This window comes from Ochlerotatus camptorhynchus, unplaced genomic scaffold, assembly GCF_037179485.1.
Source record: "Ochlerotatus camptorhynchus isolate MF236.1 unplaced genomic scaffold, CSIRO-AGI_Acam_v1.1 ptg000291l, whole genome shotgun sequence".
NCBI lineage: Eukaryota > Metazoa > Arthropoda > Insecta > Diptera > Culicidae > Ochlerotatus > Ochlerotatus camptorhynchus.
The window spans coordinates 246841-274007 of record NW_027040780.1 but is presented as its reverse complement, the minus strand read 5'-3'; the positions used below and the strand labels follow the sequence as shown (position 1 = coordinate 274007).

Here is a 27167-nt window from a genome sequence, read left to right as displayed (position 1 = left end):
TATATTTTGGAAAATTTAGCATTAAGCAAACATTTAAATGCGAAAATAATAAAAAAAATCTCGGCCAAGCTCTATCTGAAGAATTTATTTTTTTTTCAATGTTAAATAATTAGTTAAATCGACGTTTTACGAGAGTGGACTTAATTTTTTCGATGTTTTCACGTACATTTCACATTAAATTTAATATGGCACTTAAAATTAGGCCACTTAATGAGAAATATTGTAATAAATTTGAATATTCAACAAGATTTTTATACCATCAGTTTCTATTTTACTAATTTTGATAAGATCGGATTCATAAATCCTTTTCTATCTTGATTGATGGTTTCCTAGTGGATTCAGCATGCGGCTAGGGGAAATGGCTCGGAAAGGGTTTTTATTGTTGCTAAATAGCTTTTATTGTAGCTTTCAAATGGTTCTCAATGCGTTCGTTATACAACCTTTTGCAGTAAATCAATCTTGAAGAGCTTCGAGAATACACCCTTCAGAACCTTCTCCAGGGTGGGCCAACTAGACATATTCTAGTCTAAATGAGGTTTTGGCGGATGCATTAATGACAAAATAGCCTTGACCAGGGTTTTATGAATGTTGATTTATAGTTGCTTTGTAGTATTTCATAAAACTTAAAATGTTACTTGGGTGATAAACCACTGCATGAGATAACCAAAGATCTAGTCTAGTAGTGATAGTATCACACTTGTTACTCCTTCAATTGAGAGCCGCGTCGTAGTACGCTTACGTATAGGCACTGACGTTGGGTGTGATACTGGCGGGTTTTGCCGCAAATCACTCTCATTTTATTTTATTTTACGCAGATAGATTTATTTGGGTTTGCAAGGGAATTATACTATTGAAATATTTCAGAAAGTGCCCAAAGCTGCTTCTTCTATTTGCGTGACAAGCTTTCATTGTTGTTTTCATTGAAGTATTACTCAGGAAACAATGTTAAACATCATTTTTGTACATGGTATTGTAACTAATCTTAAATGTGCTTTATTTTGATTTGGGATAAGTGTTTGAACTATGGTTCGGGATTTCCACTGTAGCGTGGTGCGACATAGTGGAAGCGTGTGAGCATAGTTGGAGGATATACCCTATATAATTTAAAAATCAGCTAGGAAACTAACTTCAAAATGAAGCATTTAAGTCACTTGAAGGTGTTACCTGGGTCGAAGTAAGATATATTAAATAGGTATAGGTCAAAATCAAAAGTACTTGAAACAAGTTTAACTTTAGATTACAAGCACAAATGCCGGTGATTAATAAAGCATGGGTTATGATTGATTAGGTGAATTAGAGCTTTCAATGATTTATTAAATTAGACGAATGAGATATCATAACCATTAAAAAAAAATTTAAATAAGAAACTTCAGAAAATCTAATGACATTAAGTAGATTAACAAAAGAATTAGGATGCTGGGGGCATCCTGTTCTGTTGTTAATCTACTTAATGTCATTAGACTTTCTGAAGTTTCTTATTTAAGTTTTTTTTTAATAATTATGATATCTCATAAGTCTAATTTATAGGGCCTTCACCATTCGATAAATATAGCATGGGGTGACATATTTCGGGTTCAGCGATGAACAGTACAGTATATTCAGGGTACACACTAAATTTTGACGGAGGACTACGTCTGTGATTTCTATGTGGGGTACACTTTGTGAAAACCGAAAATGGTACATGGAACGAATTTATGAAAGATTTTGAACGTTAATAACTCAGCCGCCCCCGGACCAATTTCAATAATTTTATCACCAATCGATCAGAAATATTTCTACGCATCGATAACAATGCTTTTAACTGTTTATTTTCACCAACAAACTATTAAAAGTGGTAAATGTCAAGCATTGTCCATTGTCTCCGAAACAAGTCGAAGTGGCATCCGCCTCCGCTCTGCGGACGTGTTCAAAAAGGGAGGACGCAAATGCGTAACATTTTGCACACTCATCGCTATATTCAGAATCACACGCCCCAACGACCACACAAAATACTCTCCAGAGTTGTAATCTTGTAACCAAACTTGGAAGCAGGGGTGCAAGTGATTCTCATTGATTCTCTTCATCGACTTTCTGTTTCGTCAATATCTCGACGGTTAACACATTCATTGATACGTGTGTTGTTCTGCTTCTAAGCCCCTTAATTCATTCGTCATAGAAATGAAAACTAGCATCGCACTGCTTTTGGTTCTTGGGTTACACTTGCTGGTTGCAATTCTGCTGTTCGACATTTTCGAAGGACCACAAAAAAACACGGAATTACACTATTTTCTAGGGTGCAAAAAGGTTCATTTTTTTGCGTAACGATTAATCGTAAAGATTTTTCCAGCTATTCGATTATATATTGATCGAATTTTCAATTATTAAAGCGAGTAACCGGCATCCCTTCTTTTTTCTACTCGTTTGATTTAGCGCAGTAGAGAAAATAAATGAAAGTTCTAATTTATCTGAACAGGCATAGAGAAGAACCATGACGTGAAACAGGATCGTAAATTCGCCGAAAACAGTGTTAAGCGTCTTTCTGCTAGCCTAATATTTACAAACTTGTTGAGAGAAGGAGTTTAAGGACAAAAACTTAAAAGGGGAGGCTGGGTGGACACTGATATTCTGCGGCCTTCCAACCCAACTAAAATTCATATCAAACGGTTCTTTTCAGGGCAATCATAGTCTTACTAAAGAGTATAAACAGAGATAACCCCACTCAAATTCATATTCCTACACAAAACACAAGCTTCTGCTCAGGGCTGGCAAATGTCATTTTCAATGAAAGATCTCACGCGATATTAACAGAGATACTTCTGTCACTATCATCGGGTGAGAAAACAATGACAGAGATTTTCTTCAAAATCTCATCGTCTTTTTTGTCATGACAGAACGTGACAGTGTTGTGATCATCATGATTCCTAGCTCATTTATTGCTTTTAAAGTTACTTGTACCGAGGAAATCTTAAAAATATATTCACTCTACCGATTTTATATGGTTGCTTGCCTAAATTCATCTAAATCAGTTAGAAATGTTGATGTCAAAACCGCAAACAAATTATTCTCGTGAGTGCTTGATCATTAAAAAATGACAAGAAAGCTCATGATAGGTAGTTTCGTCTCGTGATAGTGAGAGGACCTGTTTTCTCATTTTCACATGACGACCGTGATATTTATCAGCTCTGCTCCTGCTGAAGTTAACAAATAACATTTATTATAAAAGACCACGTAGTCCTACGTTACCATTGCGTACAACCTCATAGGCTGTACCTTCTAGTTTTTTTTTCACAGAAATCGGTTTATTTTTTGACGAGATTAGAACAGCTGAGCACTCGGCGATCGTTTCGGTAATTATACCAGATGCTGAGTACTCGATAGTTAAGGGACTCTTGCGAGCTGTCAAATATTACCGAAACGATGAAGGTGTTGTTTGCTTTAAATTTCTACAATTGAAAAAAAAATCGTTTTACCGACTGTCTAAGTATGTGGGCAACCCTTGTTAATGTACACCCAACCGGGAGATGTAAGATTCGCTAACAATTATGTGGGATTCATCATCAGAGGATGTAAGTGGAGACCGCATGAACCGAGGATGCGATATACCTAGCTGCATGAGTGAGATAAATTAGTTATGTCGAAAAAAATAGGAAACAGATTTCCGACTGGACTCGAACCACGAACGTTGCGATTATCAGACCTGTGCTTTCTCCACTGCTCTCTCCATGCTTCTGAATAAGGATAACCTAAAAGCAAACATGAAGCGCTCATTTTTTCGCATACTCCACTTTGTATGCTTTTTCTGCTGGAGAGATTCGAGGCAAGTGTGTGCGTCGTTCTACAATGTTCTAAAATGTGCGTCGTTCTACAAGCTTACTGGTATAGTCGAAAGCGTAGATAGAACACGAAATAAAAAAGACAAAAAAAAAACCATTACATCGCCTGCATGGTCAATTTCTAACATTCGTTGCGATGTTCATGAACAGAGGATGATATGAAACGGAACTAACATACATTGTAATAGCTTTTTGGTTTGCGTGTATTAATGGCCCCTATCGACACCTATGGAAACAACATATATAATAAGCTAGATGTTTGAGAAGGCCCGGATAATCATAATGCATCCTGAATTTCCAGATCCTAGTTTGAAGTTGCAGAACAAATATGAAAAACAAACTTAACAGTATGAGCATAATCGTCCATTATGCCTAATGTCCATGATGTCTAACGTCTGCATACCAAACGTATTTACGCCTTATTGAGGTACGTTCGGAGAAAATCCTCTATAGAGGACATTTTTACAAAAGTATCAACACCGCGATGTATCCAATTTTATTCCACATTCTAAAATTCTAACAAGCTCATAGAAGTGCCAAAAGTGAAGTTAAATTGTCATGATCTATAGTCTGATCAAAAACGTCTCGTAAAACGGTGTAATCAGTATATGGCGACCGTGGTTGCCTACTGTCAAACTTTTGTTTTGCCCCCCGTCCAGTCATCTTTGGAAGGAGTGGGGGGGGGGGGGGGGGGGGTTAACATAAAGTCAAATAAAAATTTGTATCGGCCTTACTGAGAATAAAAAAAATGTATATTGTTACGATTGGACATCCCAACTACCACTTCAAGCGGAACATCCAGATTCACACAGGAACAAGAAAAACTGCCTTGTCATGTTGGTCTTCACCAGCCATGAAGAAAAGGACATAAGCACTACTAGATGATGAAGAAGTGCTTGAGTGCGGAGCTTGGCTTTAATTAAAACAAATGTCACCATCTACAAGCGGAACATTTCTACACACACAGCAGTCAGCCGAGAGATGACTTATGAGCATGTGTTCCGGGCTGGCTGGCTGCATGACCCTGTCCTTGTGGGATTCGCGTGTCGTCTGGAAATACTACAACTGGTGGCCCGTGGCGACAATCATGCCACGCATGTGTGAAACTGTTAATGCATACCGAAGGTCAACAAATACACTTAGTTGCTATAAGGGTCGTTAGTATCTGTACTACACTGGGCAAAAATAGATACGATGTACAGCACTGCGAGATAAGTATTGTTGGTAGAACATACATCAAAGTAGGAATAGGATTCAAATGAGACCTGAGCCCAAATTTAAACTCCTAAAGTGAAAGATCCACTTTTAAATTCGTTCAAAATTATTCCCATAAAAAAGCAGCAAGCCATCAGTATTTCAAGACAAAGAGACAAGCATCCTCTCACTCCCCGGTTCAATCTGGTCAATTTAATATCGCTGGATTAATTGGCTCAAAAAAAAATTCTTCCGTCACCGTATTCATGGCATTTAAGGCATCCGGTAAATCTACCATAATCCCATCCTTTCACCGGCACAACCGCATTTTGACATCAACTTTCGGACCTCTCATCGGTCCGAGTGATGCTACACGCGTTTGTGACTTCAGCCCACCTTATACCGAGCCCTTCCTTCGGTTCCATGGAATGGTTTTATGTCCTCCAGCCACAAACATCGATATTACATTTTGTCGTACAAACATGCCGTATTGGATCTGGGTGCGGTGAACGAACGGCGCTGTTCTCGAGCCAATATTAATGTCGATTTTATTGGACTCAGTCGTATCGGTCATCGATGAGCTTGGAGAGTGCTGAACTGACCACACGACAGCCATCAGCTGCCTCTAATGTAGGGACGTAGTGAGGAGGCGGCAAAAATGGCCACACCAAGGGCGTTAAGACAAAGGGGCGGATTCAATTAAAATTCCGAACAACTTTTCCACTACATTAAATTTGTGGGCCTAATTCCACGGGCAAGTTGCGAAGTATTTTTAAGGACTTACGTAGAGAATTTAAAAGTAATTTTGAAAAGTGTTTTCCTTGAGTGTTTTCAAAAGGAGGATTCCTAGGGTATTTTGAATAAAAGTACATGGTAATTAATTATATGACTTGAGTAGTACCCGAGCAAAGTCGGTTAACAAAATGAAAGCAAATCGATATTAAAGTGTGCAGTTCCTATCATAATGAAAACTCATTTTGATTTCAAATATTGCGACATAAGTCTGATATCATATTGTGCTTTCATTATGCAGTCAAGACGTTTTAAATGAAAGCAACTTAACTTGAAGTTCTGCTGTTTACGTCTTGTTTAAAATTTAATTGAAATTCATCTGTCGTTGAACTAATGATTATCGTTTATCTGATTTGTTTAACACATTTTAGGTCATTCGTGACTTGCCCGCGGTGAGATTGGAGAATATCAGAATATCCACGATTTGTAACTAAACATGCTTTCACAGAAGGAAACAAATAAACGAGTATTTATCTTATCACCATAGTAATGTACTCGTGAAATTTTTGTGCATCTAAAACTGCCCATAAAGACGATAATCAATAAAAACTAAAAAATTTCATGCATTTCCAAATGGTTTCCTACCATTCCCATACATTCGAAAGTGACTGGCCCTCTGGATGTGGATGATGTCAAAAACAACAAAACATGATTAATTATGAGGTAAATTCCATGGAGATCGAAAAGTAACGCCCAGGAGCATTCTGAGCAAGATTTAAAATGAACTCTGAATACAATTCCAAAAACAGTTCCTAGGGATTTCTAACCACAATTCCCATACATTTCTGACAAGGGCTCCTAAGTACTCCTGACTTTGATTTCAAGAGATTTGCGATAGTAATTGTAAGTACTCCTGACTTTGATTCCAAGAGATTTGCGATAGTAATTGTAAGGAAATATGAACTCTGACGAAAACATATTTTGTTTTGAAGAAAATAGCAATGGGAGATTTATTAAGGAATGCTGAGGAGCAAAGATTGTACTCGAAACAAAGCAACACTTTCTTTAGTGTATAATCTTCTATTGCACGGGTAAAAATTGATGAAATTTTGAGTAGAACTAGTTTAGAGTTTTATGAATACACGTGCAAAATCTCGTCACAATCTGTCAAGTGGTTATCTCTTCCAAGCAAGAAGTGCTTCGACAAAAAATATGGAAGCGGTCGTGGAAAATCCAGGCCAGTCTCACAGGTGGATCATGAAGCAGTTTGGAATCGACAATCGACCATGTCCCGTGTGGAAAAATCGTTCAAGGATACCCAGACGACCCAGCGGCGAGCTGGCAGCGACAGAAAAGCGAAGACGACCGACCCCGCGAATGCAAGGAAGGCGAGGGATTACTTCAAGTGCAATGCGAACCTTTCGATTCGGGACGTGGCCAAGAAGGTCAATTCTTCCGTTTGGTTCGTCCAGCAGACAATGAAACGGGCCGGACTTCATGTCTTCAAGGCAAGTAAGACACCTAACCGAACCGATAAATAGAATACGGTGGCCAAGTCCCGCGCCAGGAAGCTGTACCGCGAGTGGTTGGTGCAGCCAAAATGCATCGTAATGGACGACGAGACGTACATTAAAGCAGACGCCAAGCAGATCCCCGGCCTGGAGTTTTTCGTCGGCAAGTCCCGCCTGGATGTTCCGCAGAAGTTCCGGAAGAAGAAGGTTGACAAATTTACCAAGAAGTACTTAGTGTGGCAGGCGATCTGTGGGTGCGTCAAGTTCAGCAAGCCGTACATAACGGGCGGCACCATCAACGGCCAAATATATAAAGAAGAATGCCTCCAGAAGCGCTTGCTGTCCTTCTTCCGGTCCCACAAAGGTGATACTCTGACGCATTACGCGAAACCGGTGAAGCCAACGATGTTGTTTTTATGCCGAAGGAGGCAAATCGGCCAAACTGGATAGGACTTCACCCAATAGAAAAATTCAGGGCGATTATGAAGGGCAACCTTCGAAAAACAGGAAAAGTCTTCAAAAACGTCAAGGATTGTGTGGAAAGTGTGTTATAAAGATGGCGCAAGTGTTGCACAAGATTTGATGGGTAGCGTTAAGTTCAAGATGCGGGAATTTAGCCCAGTAGAGGAGGTTGAATAAATCAGCTTTGCAAAAACATAGCTAATATGTGTTTATTTATTCCCTGAGAGCTTAAAAAATATCTGACCTAAAATGAACTTTTGTTGATTATTTTTGTCTGTTGCTTTTTTTTTTGAGTAAAGTCTTGAGTAAAAGTAGTTGCTATGGATGAAAATAATGAGGTAGTTCTAAGTCAGATATTTCCACGGAAGATGCAAAGCAAATTCCAGCAAAGTTCTGCAGTGAAATTGTTGAGTTAGTTCTGATCTACTGATATCGATCAAAACTAACTTGAAAAATCCGTTGCAAATTTTCGCAGTTTAATTTTGAAAGCTTTCCTGGAATTCGCTTTGCATCTCCCGTGGAAATCTCTGTTTTAGAATTAATATAGAATTCTATCAATAAGTACTACTATTACTACTGTTAGTGTTTGTTTGTTCCTCAGAAATCCTTAATCAATCTCCCATTGCAACTTTATTCAAAACAAAATATGTTTTCCTCAGAGTTCTTTTGGAACTGTTTTCATATTCATATTTCCTTGGAATCAAACTCGGAGTTTTTAGGAGCCCTGGTCAGAAATGGGAATTGTGGTCAGAAATCCCTAGGAATTGTATTTGGAATTGTATTCAGAGTTCATTTTAAATCTTGCTCAGAATACTTCTGGCTTTGCTTTTCAATACCTTTTTTTTGATTATCTGTACAATAGTTTTGATAGGGATTGAACAAATCTTCAATATGTTGGTATTGAATTACTTATTTTGCACATACTGGGACTGGAACTTGTGAGATCTTAAACTTTAACGCTGGACATAGATAACAACCCAAGTAACCAAAAGATCCGCATTCAACGATTAAAGTCACTTCCAAGTTCCGTAAAGTTCAAATAAAGTTCCGACCGAACCTTCAAGTTCCATAAAGTTCAAATAAAGTCCCGAAAGAACTTTCAAGTTCCATAAAGTTCAAATAAAGTTCCGACAGAACTTTCAAGTTCCATAAAGTTCAAATAAAGTTCCGACAGAACCTTCAAGTTCCATAAAGTTCCGACAGAACTTTCAAGCCACATGAAGCAATACGCCTTTTTAATGCACCACCAATGTAGAGTGCGCCACGCGAGTTCGAGAAGAAACGTCAACCAAACCGTTTGTTTACATCAGAATAAGTATTTTCTCCAACGCAAATAACAGCATTTTTCATTCAAAATCTTGCCAATTGCCATCGGTAATTGTCTTATTGTACGATTTTCCACAAATCTGAACTGATTTGCACCTTAACTATTCACACACAAGAAATCCGGAAGATCATAACCACTAAGGCACTTTTCTAATTTTCCATTATTTTCAACAAAATTATTCCTGAACAGCAGGATCTTTTCAAAAACGTTACAGAATTAAATTTTTCAAACTTAATCTACAAGTTTTGCAGCATCTCAGATGAAACAATTTATCAGGAAAAGTAAAAAAGTGTTCCGCTTCCTATGTCTCAAGGCAAAAATTTATGCTCACAACACTCTTTTTGAAGTTCTCCTATTTACCACCAGAGGTTGAATCGATCGTTTAGTTCCTATTAAAAAGGCCTATTCGCCAAGTCTTTATGAGTAACAAAATTTAATGTGATGATCAGTGGCTCGATTTGATCATAATTCTTATATTTATGCAGTGCATCAACATTCAATCCAAGCATAAAAAATAATAATTAAAAATTAATTTCCTAGATTCAAATCCGTGTATTCGGCATGCGCTAACCACTGCGCCACAAATGTTTTGGAATACCATGCGGGCAAACACCAATTTAAAATTCATCAAGGTGTTGTGTTTTGTATTCAAGTCAGTCAACTGGCACTGAAAACTCCAACAGTAGGCGGGACAACAGCTCACTTTAATATATCTCAGATGACGTAGCGGTTCGTGCTGGGGCACTAACGCAAAAGGACGAGGTTTAATTCTTCAAACGGCTCCAATTCTACTACTAATGCTGATAAAATCAATACACATTAATACCTGCTTTTAGAAATAACCTTCATAAAAGTGCGATCTAATTATAGAATTGGTGTAGAGGACGGAAACCTTTTTTAATTTATTTTTTAAAAGTTCCGTTCAAGTTCAATGCTCTTCAATAATGATACCGGAACTTTCAAGTTCTTATAACAACTTAAAAATGAGGCTGCTTAGAATTCTATAGACCAGCACCAACCAAGCTGCTTAAGCCACAAATTGCCTTTTACCAGAACTTTTGGTTACTTGGGCAATTCAATAAGTAACAATGAGAAGCGGAATTATGCGTGACTCTGAGACAAATGTTTTGATTTCTAATAGGCGTTGTATTTTTTAGAAAACTGAATGTTTTCGAAAAAAAAAATGTATTCAGTGTCAGAATCCTCACGCTCTGAGGCGCAATATTTTTCTTTTCTTTTTTTTATTTTAGGCACTTTCAAGGGCCACCCACATGAGATTCACGTTGCAGCAAAGTGACAGCTAAATCCGAGGGGAGTGACTCTATCTTAGATGCAGGAAAAGTTTTGCCTTGCTGTTGTAAGATGCGCGCACACTGAAAATTGATGAAGATTTTGAAAATTTCTTGCAAAATGGTGGAGAGCGATGCTAGTTGATGGATTTAGATGCAAGAGATGAAAAAAGATTTTTCGAAGATTGATTCGCTATAGCGAGATTTTTTGACGATCTTAAATTTAGATTTAGATGTGTCGCATACCAGGGCTAAATCTATTGTACATCTGTCATATATACGTCAACGCAACTCAAACCGTGGTTGGCCGATAACACTCTAGGGTCATTCGTGACTTGTCGAGGGATGATATTTGAACTTGAATTGACTTTGGTGGGAGAGCCAGTGCTGAAAAATCTCGACAATACACGGTGATATTCACAAATCTACTCATTTGAGCTAACAGTCATCATCAAGGCAAACCATGTCAATTTTCATTGAAAATTATGTCAGTGACGAACATTTTTAGATTTTTTATTAATTAAATTTGTAACAAATTAAGTGACTTGAGCAAAACAATTTAATGGTGCCGTTAAAATGAAGAAGCATCTATGTCCTGAACTGCTTGGATTACAATAATGCAACACAGAATGCACGAAATTAAACTGTTTGTTAACAGGTGAATCTTTGTCATTGACGAAAAGATGAATGAGATTTTGACGAAGGTTTTTTGATCCTCAAAAGTCTGTCAGTGACTATATTATAAACAATTGTGTCAATATCGCGTGAAAGTCTGTCAATGACAATCACAGGTCTACCGAGAACGCCATCTCTCGTGCAGACAGGTGATCCGTGACGCAAAGCGATCCAGCTGGATGGATTTCCTGGATTCAATCGACGAATCCCAATCGTCGAGCGACTTGTGGAATCGCGTCAACGCTCTGAGTGGCAAGCGGCGGTCTACTCCACCTACTATCCAAGCTCATGGCACCACGATCTCAGAACCGAAGGACATCGCTGACAATTTAGGGAACTATTTTGCCGGCCTGTCCGCTATCAGTGGCTACGACAGCGATTTCGTCCAGCGCGTCAAACCTTCCACAAGCAGCATTCGTGACCTGCGTATTCCACCCGATGTCCCTTCCCTCCAGATCAACGATGCTCTTACCTTCCGGGAGCTTCAGTTTGCCCTCGGCAGCAGTACTGGTAAATCTGCTGGGCCAGACGAGATTGGATACCCGGTGTTAAAAAACCTCTCCCTCGACGGAAAAACGAGGCTACTCGCCCTCTTCAACGACCTATGGCTCACTGACTCGTATCCGGACCTCTGGAAACAAAGCCTGGTAGTGCCCATTCCGAAGAACAACGCGGCGAGTGGAGATGCCTCCTCCTTTAGGCCGGTTGCGCTCACTTGCTGCGCGGCAAAAGTGATGGAGAGAATGGTAAATCGTCGACTTAGGCAGTTCCTGGAGTCTAACAGTCTCCTTGACGAACGGCAGCATGCATTCCGGCAAGGACATGGCTCCTCCACTTACTTTGCAGCCCTCGGGAATGTACTCAAGGAAGCCCAGGACAACGGTCACCATGCGGAGTTAGTATCCCTTGATATATCAAAGGCGTTCAACAGGACGTGGACGCCTGGCGTCATCAGGCAGCTCATCGGCTGGGGCCTGAAAGGCCACATCACGCACTTTGTACGGAATTTCCTCCTTGATCGTACCTTCCAGGTGACTGTCGGGAACACTCGATCGGATCCGTTCCCCGAGGAAACTGGAGTGCCCCAGGGATCCGTCATAGCGGTTACGCTATTCCTGGTGGCAATGAACGGGGTGTTCAGCTGACTGCCCAAGAACGTGCACGTAATCGTCTATGCCGATGACATACTCATCGTCGTAACGGGACGAACGACTAAACGGACCAGGAATATTGCCCAAGCAGCTGTCTCCGCCGTCAGCAGGTGGGCGCTTTCTGTTGGTTTCCAGCTCTCTGCTCCAAAGAGTGTACGGTGCCATATCTGCCACTCGGGCCATCTGATTCGGGAACCACCGATCACCATCCAGGACCATAGAATTCCGCTTAAGAAAACAGTACGTGTTCTGGGGGTAGTTCTGGATCGGACTCTAAGTTTCGACCAGCACTTCAGATCGGTGAAAGAAAACTGTCGTAGCCGCATCAACATCGTCAGGACAATCTCCCGCCCGCACCGCTCCAGTAACCGCGAGATCCGCCTTCGTGTCGCCCGGGCTGTTATCGACAGTCGACTTTTCTACGGCATTGAAATTACCTGCTTAGCCACCGAGAAGCTGAACCGCATCCTCGCTCCGGTATACAATACCTACTTACGCATCGTATCCGGCCTTCTACCTTCCACGCCTGCAGACGCTGCTTGTGCGGAAATCGGAGCCTCCCTTTCCGCTATCGATCTGCTGCAGCTACTGCTACGAAAGCCGCTGCCCTCGCTGCTAAGACATCCGGGAATGATAGGGTCTTTCTCCTCAACGAGGGGAACAGAGCCCTCCGCACTGCAGCCAACCTTGACCTCCCCCCGGTGGCCAGGGTCCACTGGCATGGAGAGAAAAGTTGGCGATCTAACGTTATCAAAATAGATAAGCGAGAGGATTCCAAGCCGGAGATAACTCTGTAGCGTTGAGGCGTTCAGTTGCAGAACTTCTTGGGTTGGTCTATCCGGGGCACGTTCATCGCTTTACGGACGGATCGCGATCACGGGCTGGAGTGGGACTCGGAGTGGCAGGACCAAACTCCGCAACAAGTCAAAGTCTACCGGAGGAGTGTTCCGTTTTTTCCGCAGAAGCCGCTGCTATTCTTGATGCAGCCATCACTCCTGCAGATCAACCGATCCTTGTGCTAACGGACTCACACAGCGTCATCCAGGCGCTGGAAGCCGAAGCCCCGCGCCACCCTGGATACAAGCCATTACACGATATGCCCCACCCTCAACCGTTTTTACGTGGATTCCCGGGCACTGCGGTAGACCCCCCCTCCCCCCTTAGAGCGTGACATAATATATGCATCAACCCTAAGCCAGGGAAGCGACTCAACCTAGACCCATGCATATCGAACCCATGTGTTAGTGGGCCAGGCCCAAAGGCTTTACTTGCCTTCCGAAGAAAGATATGACCGGATATTTTTTAATCTCACAATATCACAACGACCTATGCTGGCAATAAACCCAGACCAACTGGGGTGAGAAAGCAGTCACACCTACCTCTTAACCACGGAAGCCGTCAAAACCTGGCATTTGATTTTTTTATCAATTTGGAAAAGGGCGTAATTTCCAAAGATTACCAAGGGGCTGTAAGCCCTCATTACGTCTCTGCTTCAATGGCATACAAAAGGATAAAGACGTACTGTTATATGTAGATCATAGACATATACAGACGCTGTACACTAGACTGACGTAAAATTTGAAATTTTCCCTCCACTGTGCTCAAACGGTTCCAAATTGAATCTTGATTAGCCTCCCAAAATTTGAACTTATTTAGTAAGAAACTAACTGGGCACAAACCATTTGAAGTTTATATAGAAATTACTATGGGAAAACCGAAGTTTTGGTTCATATCTATCTCAAATTCACCAGTTCACTCTGCTTAAGAAAACGATGGCTACGCTTGATGAAAATTTTCTCAGCTACAACTTTGTTCAAGACCACTTTTCGATTAAATGTAAGGAATATAAGTTATTATTGATTCCAGTCACTGATGTCTTATGATTATGCTCAGTCAACTGTTCAGTAGGCAACATTGGTGTTTCTGGGGCGTTGAATAGGTCACAAAAATCATGGCTACTATGTCACACTGCAGAATACAGTGTTGCCCATAATGCAGCTGCTTGATCATGCCATAAGGTTATCAATATTTTAATCAATTAATAAATATCTAGTTTCACGCTTGGCTTAAAAACGATTTTCTGCAAAGTTGTAGCTGAGAAAATTTCCCATAAGAATAGCAATAGAACTTGTTAACAGTGCAATATGGAAAAAGGCTAGAAGACAGTGAACAAAAAGCTTGGGTTTCCCATAGTAATATCAATATAAACTTCAATTGGTTTGTGCCAATTCAGTTTCTTACCAAATGAGTTTAAATTTTGGGAGGCTAATAAGGACCCGATTTAGAACCGTTTGAGTACTGTGGAGTGGAGCGAACATTTCAAATTTTGCATCAGTCTACTGTACACTGGGAGAAATTTTGGGCGATATTTTGGGAATTGGGGAAATTAGTTAGGAATTTAGTTCTTTCTGATTGGAAAATATCTATTGAATTGAATGGGCATGGTTTCATTCTACGCAAGGCTTTGATCACTGTTCAAGTCGATGTGTTTCTTCTTTTCACGTACTTCAAATCATGGATTGGATTGCACAATTAGGTGATTCATACTACTTCTAACAGCACTCACCACCAGTGGGGGAGCCACCTTCGATCGTATGGGCTGGTGGAAAATTGAGTTCAAACTGTATCAAATATCACTTGTAATTGATACTGCTAAAGCAATAGATGTCGCTAGTGAATAGGAACGGTGATTTATTTTTGTATGCAGAAGATCAGAAAATGTTGATTTTAACAAAATTAGGTCCTTTTATGAAAAAAAAAATCTATTTGGTACTGGGAAATTTTTTTTTACGAAACATTTTTATTAAAATTTGCTTAACGACGTGTTCCGAGTTTTATGCAAACCATTTGTGGAATGGTTCAATCATTTGGGTTATCATTCGGAACTTGAAAAGATCGAACCGAACGATCGATTTTTACAATTTTTAATAAATAAAGAATCGTTTCGAAAAATCGAAAATTATGTTGAAAAAGATCCATTCAAGATCACCCATTCCTTAATTAATCTGGCAATAACGGAGTTGCAATCATTAGCAGTAAATCATGCTCATACTTAGAAGGTTGCTTATAAAAAAAATTCAACGGAAAAGCTGCTCGTTTACTCCATCTCAATACTCAATTATCAATCATTGTAAATTTTAGTGTTCCGTTTACAGTTGAATAGAAATGGTTTGTAATATTTTACCTAGTTCTGGTTTATTTTTTTTTCTCAATCTAGCCGAAAGGAAATTTCCCGCATCCGCACTAATAATATCGTTTCCGATTTGTAGATTCATCTGCAAACAACAAAGAAAACCTTTTCCATGAACAAACGCCTGCTTCATCGGCCCAGTATGTCTTTCCGTAGCAGCTAGCCTTAAACCATGTAAATTCACACGTGACGACCGTTTAACGGATACTTTAACGGAATAGCCATTTCCCAGCCTCAGCAACATCGTTAAAAGTATGGGAGAACTGTACAAAACGCACAAGTGGGGTCAAACGGACAAACTTCACATTAATTTGCTTTTTTCAAAGCTATTTTTTTGATTTATCAAGCAGCAATAGAACTTCAGCGTGTGAGCTGGATATCTTAGGAATTGTCCTGCATGATAAATCCTAGAATTGGTGAAACAATGTCGAGAACAATTTCTCAAAACAATACGAAAAAAGTGCATTCTGCCCCTCTGTACCATTCTCCCCTATTTGGATCAGCAACGGCGTCTAAAATGCACCCCGGGGGTAAAATGGCCCAGCACTGATTTTCACTGCTTTCCGATTGTGAATTCGTGAATTTAACGAGCAACATTGCTAGTTCAGTACAACTAGCATTCTGGCAAATAACATCCCAGAATTAGTAAGGGAAAAGCAACGATAAACAACGTGGGGACATTTTACCCGAGGGGTGCATGTTTACAGGCCTATGTTGTCTCTTGATACTATTTATTTTTATTTTTCGTTTGCTGGAGGAAGGTCAACGAAGTTTTCTTTTTTCTCAGAGGGTTGTCTTCGAAGGATATGAGGATTTATCGGTTGGCTCTTGGCTCATTTGAACGTTTCTTGAGCTCGTGATGAGATCAGCAATTGCGTTTCGGTTTTGTTTTGCTTACTTACGAAACGCGCCCGGTGACATTTTAGGGGAATATCAATATTAGGATAGTGTTACCCTCTTTTGAATTTGTATATGAATATAAAAACGCATGTTCAATTGATATAACGATGGTAACGTAGTTAGGGGACATATCTACAGGATCATAAATAGTGAGTTTTAGACCATCGAATATGTACAAAATGAGCAACATCTTATTTGATATCGAGATTTGTGTTGAGTTGATGAATACTACTTACGAATACGAATTTCTAACAGGGAGAAAGTGATACCATGAAGGATCGATTGCTTACATATCCTCTATATTGGATTACATCTGGTCGGAAGTGGGGAAGCAATCCGATAACGTTTAGATATAAGTGGAACAGTTTTCTTCTAGTCTTAATAAGGCTTTTAGCACGTTATGTGTATGTTGCTAGTTGTTTAGATGTGCTTAAGGGTGTGCCTAAATGATATCCGTTTTTAGTCTTTTAAGCCTTCGATTTTCATGATATTATTTAGGGACAACTCTAGTGTTGCAGTCGTTCGTTGTTAGTGGAAAGCGTGTGAGCTACGATACTAACTGATGTGATGTTTTCGCTACTGTGAGGTGTAGATATGTGTTATCCGTATCTATACAGCTGTATCAATAAGCGGTGGATCGGTTTGTGGGGCGAGTCGTGATGAATGTGGGTATAGTTTGTTCGTTTTCAAGTGTATCAAATAGTCTTGGCATACAAAAATCCTACGCTACAAGTGTGATGAGAGTATAAAATCGGTACATTACAAAAATTCCTCCTCGTGTGGTGGCGATGGCCCGGATACCGACAATGTCGGTAAATTCGCTAGCTTTGGCGTTGGTCTGCTGTTGGCGTTGTCACTACTGCTGCTACTGGCTTTCGGATTGCTGCTAGTGCTCACGTACGACGTGGGATTAGGTTCTCTGTGGCATTCCACCAGTTCGATCGAGTCCTGGTGGGGATCATTGCAACTATTACTATTGAAGTTGCTATAACCATTCATCGGGTTATTATGCTGTTTGCTCTCTTCGGATTCCCACTCGGGATATGCGGAGAACCGACGCTGAAATTTAAATGGTATTTGGTTAGTAGAGAAAGGTCGATGCTAAACTATATGTACATACGTATTACGGGAAATGGATGTAATATCGGCCTAAATAAATGCCCCTAATTTGGGCCCATACATAAATTCAGCAATCTACTAAATTTTCAATAGCGACCAAAAATATCCATTAGTACCGTCCCAATGACGCGTTCATCTAGACAAAATTTGATAAATTGCAGATTTTTGGCGAAGAGCCCAATCTTAGATCCATAGGCCAACATTAGAGCCATTTCCCCTATATAATATTTTTGTGCTATTCGTTCGTGTTATGTATTAAATATCTGATGAATATGTGTATGCTTTAGAATATTGAAATGGGCTTTAGAATATTGAAATTGGGTTGAAAACTAACGTAGATCTCTATTTAATATATTAATCATATATATATATGATGTACATAATAGGAGTACCACATATCACACACGTTTAAAAAATAGAAAGTGTAAAATGCCCTCAACTTAGACTTCAGTGAGCAGTTCTACAGTTGTTAATTGGGAGCTTTCTATGCCATTTTTGTATATTGTATAGTTCTATGACCAGGGAAGTCGAGAAAATTCATCACAAAACATTCCTTGACCAGCCATGCAATCAAACCCAGCACCTTTGGCATGTTATCGCCCCACTCGTAATTATTAGAACCTTGATATTAATTTCGGAGGTTTTGAACAAAGTTGATGGACATAGTTAACTTTGTATCCATACGTGTCCCTTTCTCCCCTAATGAAAGCTCATGAAATAAAGTTTAAATATGCTATAACTTTGCAAGGAATCAGAGCGATATACGGTCTCCTCCTAGTTCTTACTATTATTTAAACCATTGCAGGGCTGATAGCGGGTCACTTTTTAGTGACTTTGTCACTTTTTTTAAGGTGGTCACTTCAAAGTCTCTATTTTCGTCAAAAAGTCACTAAAGTCACTTTTTTTTTAAAGCGAAGGAGGCGCTCAATAAAGAACGCAAAATATTTTTCTTGAAAAAAAAATGTTTTTTCAACCATAAAATCATTTTCAGTGCACCTATGTATAGTACTCAGCTCTGTTTAGGAATATCGGTCAATTCTTTTTCGCTTTGACAAATTAAATGTTGACTGAAGTTCACTTCTATTCGGGTCTACGAAATATGGCGCACAGGTTGATAGATCCTTAAGTGGACCCTACACGATTACTTTTATTGACAATAATCGTATTGTCAATACATTCTATATTGACGTCAATATATCGAGATTGACAATATTTCTGAATTCACATCATCAATATTATTGTCAATAATTCCCCTTCGCGTCAATATATTGATGCGTGTGGGGTTTGCTTTATGGGGATTTTCTGTGGAGTGAATTAATACGAATGATTCACATTCACACAAGGAGAAGAGTTCTAGCATATGAAGATTCTCTTAGTTTTTTTTTTTTTTTTTTAAATCTTTATTTTAGAGACATTCTCTTAGATGAAGATGAGTGAGATTAATGTTATTCTTACTCTTTCTGGCGAAAAATTCGCCCAGACATACCGCCGAACAATGAGGTGTCCGCTTTCTTTTATTCGCAAGTTGGCAGATCTCAGGATGGCATTTTCTATGCTGTAATTTGTGAGTCCAAGTGCTAAAATTTGTGATTTGTGATTGAATAAATGATGTTGTAATTATTGTATGCCATTAGTGAGTCGAGGTAAGTTAATAAAATAAAATTCCGTAGTGAAAACAACGACAAGAGAAATTTCATAAAACATAACCCCACCTAGTGCGTTTTTTTATTGTGCATTTCTCACCCAACTAAACTACTTTTTCGGTAGCTTTCCAAATGGCGGAAATGGTCGTAAAACTGCGCTTTTGCATTGCATCGGCTTGAGGTGTTCGGCGCACTTTTTCCTTGCCTCGTAAGGAATACGCTAAAGTGACAAGACGTCCCGGATTCGCCTTCCTGTCCCGCATTACCAAATGTCCTGCAAAACGTCCCACATTATCAAGTGTCCCGGAAATTGCCTAGCGTTCGAAATGTTGCTTTTGGTTTTTCGTTAGTGTATTTTTGGTTGTTTTCGATTCCATCATTTCTACGGGCTTCTTCAACGTAGTCCTAAATCCTGGTTTCGGTTTATTTAGAACTATAAAAAAACCACAACACCGGTGTTGTAAATTTTGGTTTATGCTAGATATAGGGTTTTTGATCTAATTTCCGTCCTACTAAGGACATCGTGCACTTTACCACGCTTTTTGGAAAGGGTTTGAACAAAACATGGAATGTTTTCTTCAAAGATAACTTCTAAATTTATCCACCTTTCCATACGTACCGTTGGATTAGATAAAGAGTCAAACAATGTTGAGATATTATTAAAAATCTAACACTGCTTCTTGCTTCTAAATTCGTCCTAAAGGGTGATACGGTCAAAATTTGGTCAAGGGAAAACGCGTGTAAATCGGTGAAATCGTTTTTTTTAAAATCAAATTAAATTTCTTTTTCAAGTTCAATTAGTATAAAATTCAGGAAAAATATTCAGTTAGGCGCTTCCGCTTTTCCAAATCCGAATTGCCGGGCCTTACGCTTGACCCCTGCCATCAGATTTTGTACAGCCACCTTGTCCATCTTCTTCGCCGCAGAAAGCCAGTTTGCCTTGAACTGCTGCTCGCCCTTAGCAGTTTTTTTGGTCTTCTTTAGGTTCCGCTTGACAATAGCCCAGTATTTCTCAATTGGGCGGAGCTCTGGCGTGTTGGGAGGGTTCTTGTCCTTGGGAACCACCTGCACGTTGTTGGCGGCGTACCACTCCATGGCCTTTTTACCGTAATGGCAAGATGCCAAATCCGGCCAAAACAGTACGGAACAACAGTGTTTCTTCAGGAGTGGCAGCAGACGTTTATTCAAACACTCTTTCACGTAAATTTCTTGGTTGACAGTCCCGGAAGCTATGAAAATGCTGCTTTTCAAGCCACAGGTACAGATGGCTTGCCAAACCAGATATTTCTTTGCGAACTTTGACAGTTTCATGTGCTTGAAAACATCTGCTACCTTTCCCCTTCCTTTTGCCGTATAAAACTCCTGTCCCGGAAGCTGCTTGTAGTCGGCTTTGACGTAGGTTTCGTCGTCCATTACCACGCAGTCAAACTTCGTCAGCATCGTCGTGTACAGCCTCCGGGATCGCGCTTTGGCCGTCGTATTTTGTTTATCATCGCGATTTGGAGTCACTACCTTCTTGTAAGTCGATAGTCCGGCTCGTTTTTTGGCTCGATGCACGGTTGTAGACGATACACCCAACTTATTTGCGGCATCTCGGAGAGAGAGGTTAGGGTTTCGCTTGAAACTACCGGCAACTCTCTTTGTCGTCTCAGCGGCTTCCGGTTTTCGATTTCCCCCCGATCCAGACTTCCTGGCTGTCGACAAACGTTCCCCAAACACTTTAATTACATTTGTAACGGTTGATTTGGCAACTTTTAGCGATTTTGCCAACTTTGCGTGCGAGTAGCTCGGATTTTCGCGATGCGCGAGCAAAATTTTGATACGCTGCTCTTCTTGCTTGGACGGCATTTTGACAACTGAAGAGTGAATTCCAAAATCAAAATAGGAGCAACATTCTACACACACACACCTTCAAAATGAGGGGTGTTCAGGTTTTTTAAATGCAAAATTGAAAGAAATACGTCAAGTTGATATTGACCAAATTTTGACCGTATCACCCTTTACGCGTTTCAATTCCGTCCAAACGCATTGAAACGCCATTAGATTTCCTTCGTCCTACGGATAAACGGAGAAAAAGGGGATTCGCTAGGAGCGCTTCTTTTGTTTTGAGAACAATGAGCGTAAATATGCATACAATGCGCTCTAATAGGATTTATGTTGTAGCTAATGAACTAACGCATGGGAACAAACGTATTATTGTGTTGTGCATTGTGAAATCATTGATATTATTGATGATTTCTGCTCGATAGAACGGAAATGGGCGATTACGACGAAGTAGCGCTCTTCCCTATTGTGCATTATTTTGAACCTGGTATATGCTGGAAAATCCTTCAAAGTACTTGAAGGTACTATGACGTTTTGAGAACTTCTCTAAAATGCTGGGATATTCTTGTGAGATTTTTCGTATTCTCTACCATTCTGGGAGCTTCTTTTGATTTTTAGCAGCTTTGGAGAAGCTTGGTGATCTTATATTAAGTATTTGGACTAATTGAACTAGAACTTCAATCCGAAAAACAAAATTGATGTGCAAGGAAACTATCTGAAGTTCTGGGAAATAATTTTAAGTTCTATGAACTTTTCCTGAATTCTCACATTTTCTAAAGGAGCATTCTTCTAGCGTAGCATTTTTTAATAATTCAAGACCCCCTACCCCTTCGTCCTTAAAATCAATAAACTTCTCTGAAGCTCAAAGAGCTTTTTGAACTTCTGACATATTCTGCCAAGTTCCTCAAACTTCCTTGATGTTCTGCGATATTGAATGAAAAACTATAACCCTCTCTTTAGTTAGTTTGGTCTTGAAATATTTTGTTCTTTGGAATTCTTTGAGATTCAGGGAACTTTTTTATATGCTTTGAACATTATTGAAATTATAAAAAAATTCCAAAGGATTAAAAAAAAGTTTAGACTTCTTCGAAATGCTGGCAGATTCTAAAAGTTGTTTAATTTTTTTAGAAGCTGGGAGAAATTCTCTCAATATATAAAGTTGTCTGAAATTCTTAAACTTTCTCTGATGTTCTAGGATCTTCTGTAAAATTCATTAGTTTTTAGGACTTCTCTGAAATTTGAGGAAAATCTTTAAAATTTTCAAAATTTACCTGAAGTTCTTTAAAACTTTCTGAAAACTTATGATCTTCTCTTAAGGCTTTGAGTTAAGATAACATGCTGGAGGATTCTCAATAAACCCTTCAAATTGCTCTTAACTTTTGAGATTTTTTTTTAAACTATATATCGTTGAAATAAACTGACGCAAGGTTCTTAAATAATTTTAAAGTTCTCCCAATGATCTTCTCTGAACTTCATTAATATCTATGGAACTTCTTGAAGTGATGAGTACTTTTATAAAGTTCTGAGGGCTTCCCTCTAAAATTGTCGTGTACTCCATGTTTCGTTGAAGTGAATTACTGAAGTCTAAGAAATTAGAACATTTATAAAGCTATAAAATAATTTTAATAAATTAATTTCACATAATGAAGTATTATTCATCTTCTCAGTGAGAAAATTATAAGTGAGTTTATATAGTAATATAATTGGTTAAGTATAACTAAACTGTTTTGTTTTTTTGAGAAAAACTAATTGTTGCACCAAAATAAAATATCTTTAGAATACGGGGATGTTGTTGTACGGTAGCGACACCTACTTGAGTTAAGAGAAGAATCAGAAATATGTAAAAAAAAAGTGAGTTGCACGAAAAGACCTTTTTTTGTTTCAATAGTTTGAGTCCATATAAATAGTTTTTATGTGTTTTTTAGGTGAAGTGGCTATGTTCAACCTTTTTCATGCATAAAATCAATGGTTCCATGGATCATTGTTGAATAACGAGGCGATTTGTGAATCGATGATTTTTGTGTGTTTAATTGTGTGTCCAAACTTCAATTTTTAGAAAATTATACAAATTTTCATCCAAGCTTTAAAAGAATTGATAAATTAGGCATTTTTGAACAGGATGATATTTGCTACCGTCGGTAGGTAAAGTATGCCTTTTTGGTGTACGAAATAAACCCTAAACAATTGAAACCAATTAATATCATTGATATGTAGCTGCCATAAACTAATCAAGCCTCTTCCATGATTCTACAGGGCGAAGAAAGTCGTCCACTCATTTCGATACATTGCTTGGGGGAATCTTTTCGCTAATCAACACTTTCGGGGTCCGATGTCAGATTAACTGTGAAAAAATGGCTGTTGTGTTTTGTATTCACATGGAATAGTAACTATCGGGCTAAAAACATTGAAAAGGAAATATTTTTTGAACATAAATTGATGCTTTTATAAGTGCAAAGATTTGTGCGTTTTCTTTTCATCAAAAACACTTTTTAAAAGCACTAATTCGGTTGGTTTTCAATGTACACCTGAAGAACATCTATCAAACAATGTTTTAACATCAAAATTTTCATTCACATTTCACTTCGAACTCAAGTGCATTTTTACGAGCTTTTTTCGCAAACACATTTTCATTCGAGAAAACTCAATGTTTCGCTTAGTAGAAAATTACTATGACATGAAAATCTGACTCTACGAACTTCACAACTTTCACCCCGTATCATCTTATAAACATTACTTTAATAAAATACGCGTGAAAATGCTTGTCGAAATGTTGACAAAAACATACCATTTTTGTTTACGTTTTTCTAATCGTCCTCGACCCGTCAACTGATAGTGCCCCTTCCCTTCCCTATAAGTAAACCAAAGACATCGAGACGATGCAATGCAAAAGCGCAGTTTTATGGCTATTTCCGCTCTTTTGAAAAACAGCGAGATTGTTCAGTAGGGTGGGCAATGCGCAATATTTAATTTGCTGAATTTTCTTTGGGAACCAGAATCATCTTTCTTTCAAAGACTGGATGTTCTCGTTAATTGTATTAAAAAATATATAATTTCAGGTCATATTCAATTAATAAGCTAAGATTCTAAACGAATTGAATTAATTTTGTTTTGTTTTTTTAACAGTTCGAGTATCAACTGTCGCGTTTCCCTGTGCTTAAGATGGGAAAATGTTGTTTCCGTGTTGTTTGGTTAAAGCAAGTGGATTCCAGTGGATGCACGGTATCGGATTGGGCCAAGAAACATTCAGAAACGGAAGTGTTCTGCAAAATCTGTAGAAAATCATTTTCGATTACGAAAGGATTCCAGGCTATTCATCAACATGCGAGGTCCGCAAAACATAGAGATGCATGGATCGCTCAACACGGTGCTAACCAAATGCATCTAACCGTAGAGCAAGAAGCGGGGTCCTCTGGAATAGTTCCGAACAAAAAACTTCAATTATTCAGCGAGAAGCATAAGATAAGGTTGAATCACATTAAATTCAACCCAGAAATAGACATTCATTTTACATTTTTGTTTTGCAAAAAATGTTAATTAAAACAAGTGGTTCACTATGGGATGCTGAAAGCTTTAGGGTTTTAATTTGGAACATCTGACTATGTGTTAGATTTTGCTGTGCTTCCGTAATTGGTAATTTTCCGTTTGATTTAATCAATATTTTTCATAAAATAGATACTGAAGAGTTGTGAAAGGAAATGGATTTTACCGGATAATCGCTCCAGTTACCAATTACAATAATACCAATAGTGCACTAAACGAAGCGGTCAAATCTAATAAGAGGCGTAATGCATTAGGAGATGCCATTAGATAACGAATAGTATTGCGAACTCAAAGCTGACAAAAACTCATATGGGACTGATGTGCAGCCCTGCCTGTAAGAAAACTGACAGCATATAAGTGCTTGTATACAATACCAAACCAGGGTCACAGTCTCGTATTCAACGCTCAAAGCTTGAGGGTATTTGTTCAAATGAAATACTATATGGAGGCGCATGAAAGCTAGTAGAATTGCCAGTCTTCTTGGTACGTTGTGTTCCATCGAACAGCTGAAATTTAGATGTGTTTTCCTGCCGATGAAGACGGATTATATAGGTTGTCGTATCATAAATCACGCAAAAAACCATACAATAGCGATTGTTTTTATTAACGATAATTATAATGAATTTTCATAGCATAATGTTTAAAATGTAACACACATTTTGGGCAACAATTATGAATTGGAACAGGTTTACTGAAAAAAGGATTTATCTTGAAAATTGAACAAAATGAAAGAGTAGCCAGCAGCAGGCTAGTGTAAAAATCAATCACTCATGTCTGTTTACAACAGATACCGATCATACAAGAACAAATACTACTAATATTGACAAAATGCTTAAAACCTTCTTATACATTTTTAAATTGGAGCTCAATAAGTTCTACTTGGGTCTCCTTTTTTAATCACTTTTTGTTCCTTAAAAGTCACTTAATGGTCACTTTTTTACTCATTTTAGTCACTTAATGGTCCCTTTTTTACTCATTTTAGTCACTAAAATCACTATTTTTGGATATATTTGGTTCTATCAGCCCTGCATTGTATCAGGGCAAAGGAATCAACAATATCTCAAAATGACAAAACTACATGCGATCAACGAACGCTACTTCATGACAAACGGCCCTTGGAATATAGCTCGCTCGGGTTGGTAGATGGAAACGACCAAATTATTGGTAATCTGCTTCACGAAGTAAAGCCGAAGATGATACATACACGTGTGTTAATGGCAATATTTGTGTTATTTCTTTTCTCGATTCCAATCAAGAACCATGTAGGGGATATGGTTGTAATGTCGGCCTAAATGCCCCTAATTTGGGCCCATACAAAAATTCAGCAATCACCTAAATTTTCAATAGCGATCAAAAATATCCATAAATACTGTCCCAATGACGCGTTCATCTAGATAAAATTGATTAATAGCACATTTTTAGCGATGGGCCCAATCTTAGATCCATAGGCCAACATTAGACCCAATTCCCCTATATTGCAACAAAGCAGACAAGCAATATATCATTATCCTTTTACCACTCCGATCGAGCTGTGTTGCAGCAAGAGTTTGTCGTGGTAGTCGTAGTTAGCGTTTTGTCTTTATCTTTGGTTGCTTTATTTGTTTGGATTCGCTGATCAGGGTTGCTATAAACAATAGTATTTCGGAAGCATGAAATCATCAGATGTTATAATGATGATTAGAACTTTTATGTTGCCAGAAGAGGTTTTAAAGTATGCTTTTTGAAATACTTTATCAAAGCTATTTTTAGCCTGAGGCATCCTGTTTTCTACGACAAACTATCGATTTGAGCTGCGTGTTAACCAGTTATTCTGTTGTCAACAATTCGAAATCAGCCGCATCTTGTAGTGCCGATACCCAGACTGATTTGAGATTTGGGCTTCAATCACCGATTTCTCACGAATAAAACGATTGTGTAATCAAAAATACCTACTGCTAGAAGAATCACTCCCCTGCCTGATTGTGTTGTTAATTTGTGAGATTGACGTTTTATGCGTCAGAATTTGGTCATTGAAGACAATTTTTTTACAAAATCAGTAACGCCTAAGTTATAACTCAGCCTGGATATTTTATTTAAAGATAAATCAGAAGTAACATGACTGCTCAGGCGTGAAAATATGGTTAGATTTAATCTGAAAGACGACTGAATCGTTTGAATACATTCTGCGAAGTGTTTTGATGAAAAATACAGTGAAATATCAACGTTTGGTGCCGAAGCCGTCATTTACCCTAGAATGTTTATGGCCAATTTTGACTCATACAATTTAAAAAAATATATATGAACGATTGTCTTAGCAAGGCGAACGGATCTAAAATATTTCAATAACTGTCTACGTAATTCATAGAACGCCCCTTGCATTTAATTTTTATCGATTTCAAAATTTCTTAAACAATTTCAATTTTCAATCCCTCATTTTCCAAAATACGGGCTAGTGACCAATTATTCCTAAGAGCGTTTTTAACTACCGAGGTATTAATTTTTATTTTAAATGTTGACCTTTATCGTAACGTTTTTCAAATTCAATAATTTGCAAAATATTTCATGATTCAGAAAAATGTACTTTCATTTGCTTTAAATATGGTTAGTGGATTAGGATTAAATTGATCATGAATTTTGTTCGATATGTTTCATAATAGAGAACTGTAAAATATCAACAAATATCGCATGCATATCTAAATTTGTAAGTTTAGGAAATCCAACAATTATATCTAAATAACTGCAGCTATGGAAATATTAAAACGATGAAATCCTCCTTTATTGCGTAGCTTCTCAGATTTATTGTACTGTCCGTGTTACTC

At 38.5% G+C, this 27167-nt stretch overlaps 1 protein-coding gene across 1 annotated transcript in view; it reads right to left on the bottom strand.

Moving 5' to 3' along the window:
* The window catches only part of LOC135706815 (uncharacterized), a 277123-nt gene that overhangs the window by 27246 nt on the left and 222710 nt on the right, over window positions 1–27167 (bottom strand). The window contains 1 exon segment of the mRNA XM_065228484.1: window positions 17007–17302. Within this exon segment, the coding sequence (XP_065084556.1) occupies window positions 17007–17302 (296 nt within the window).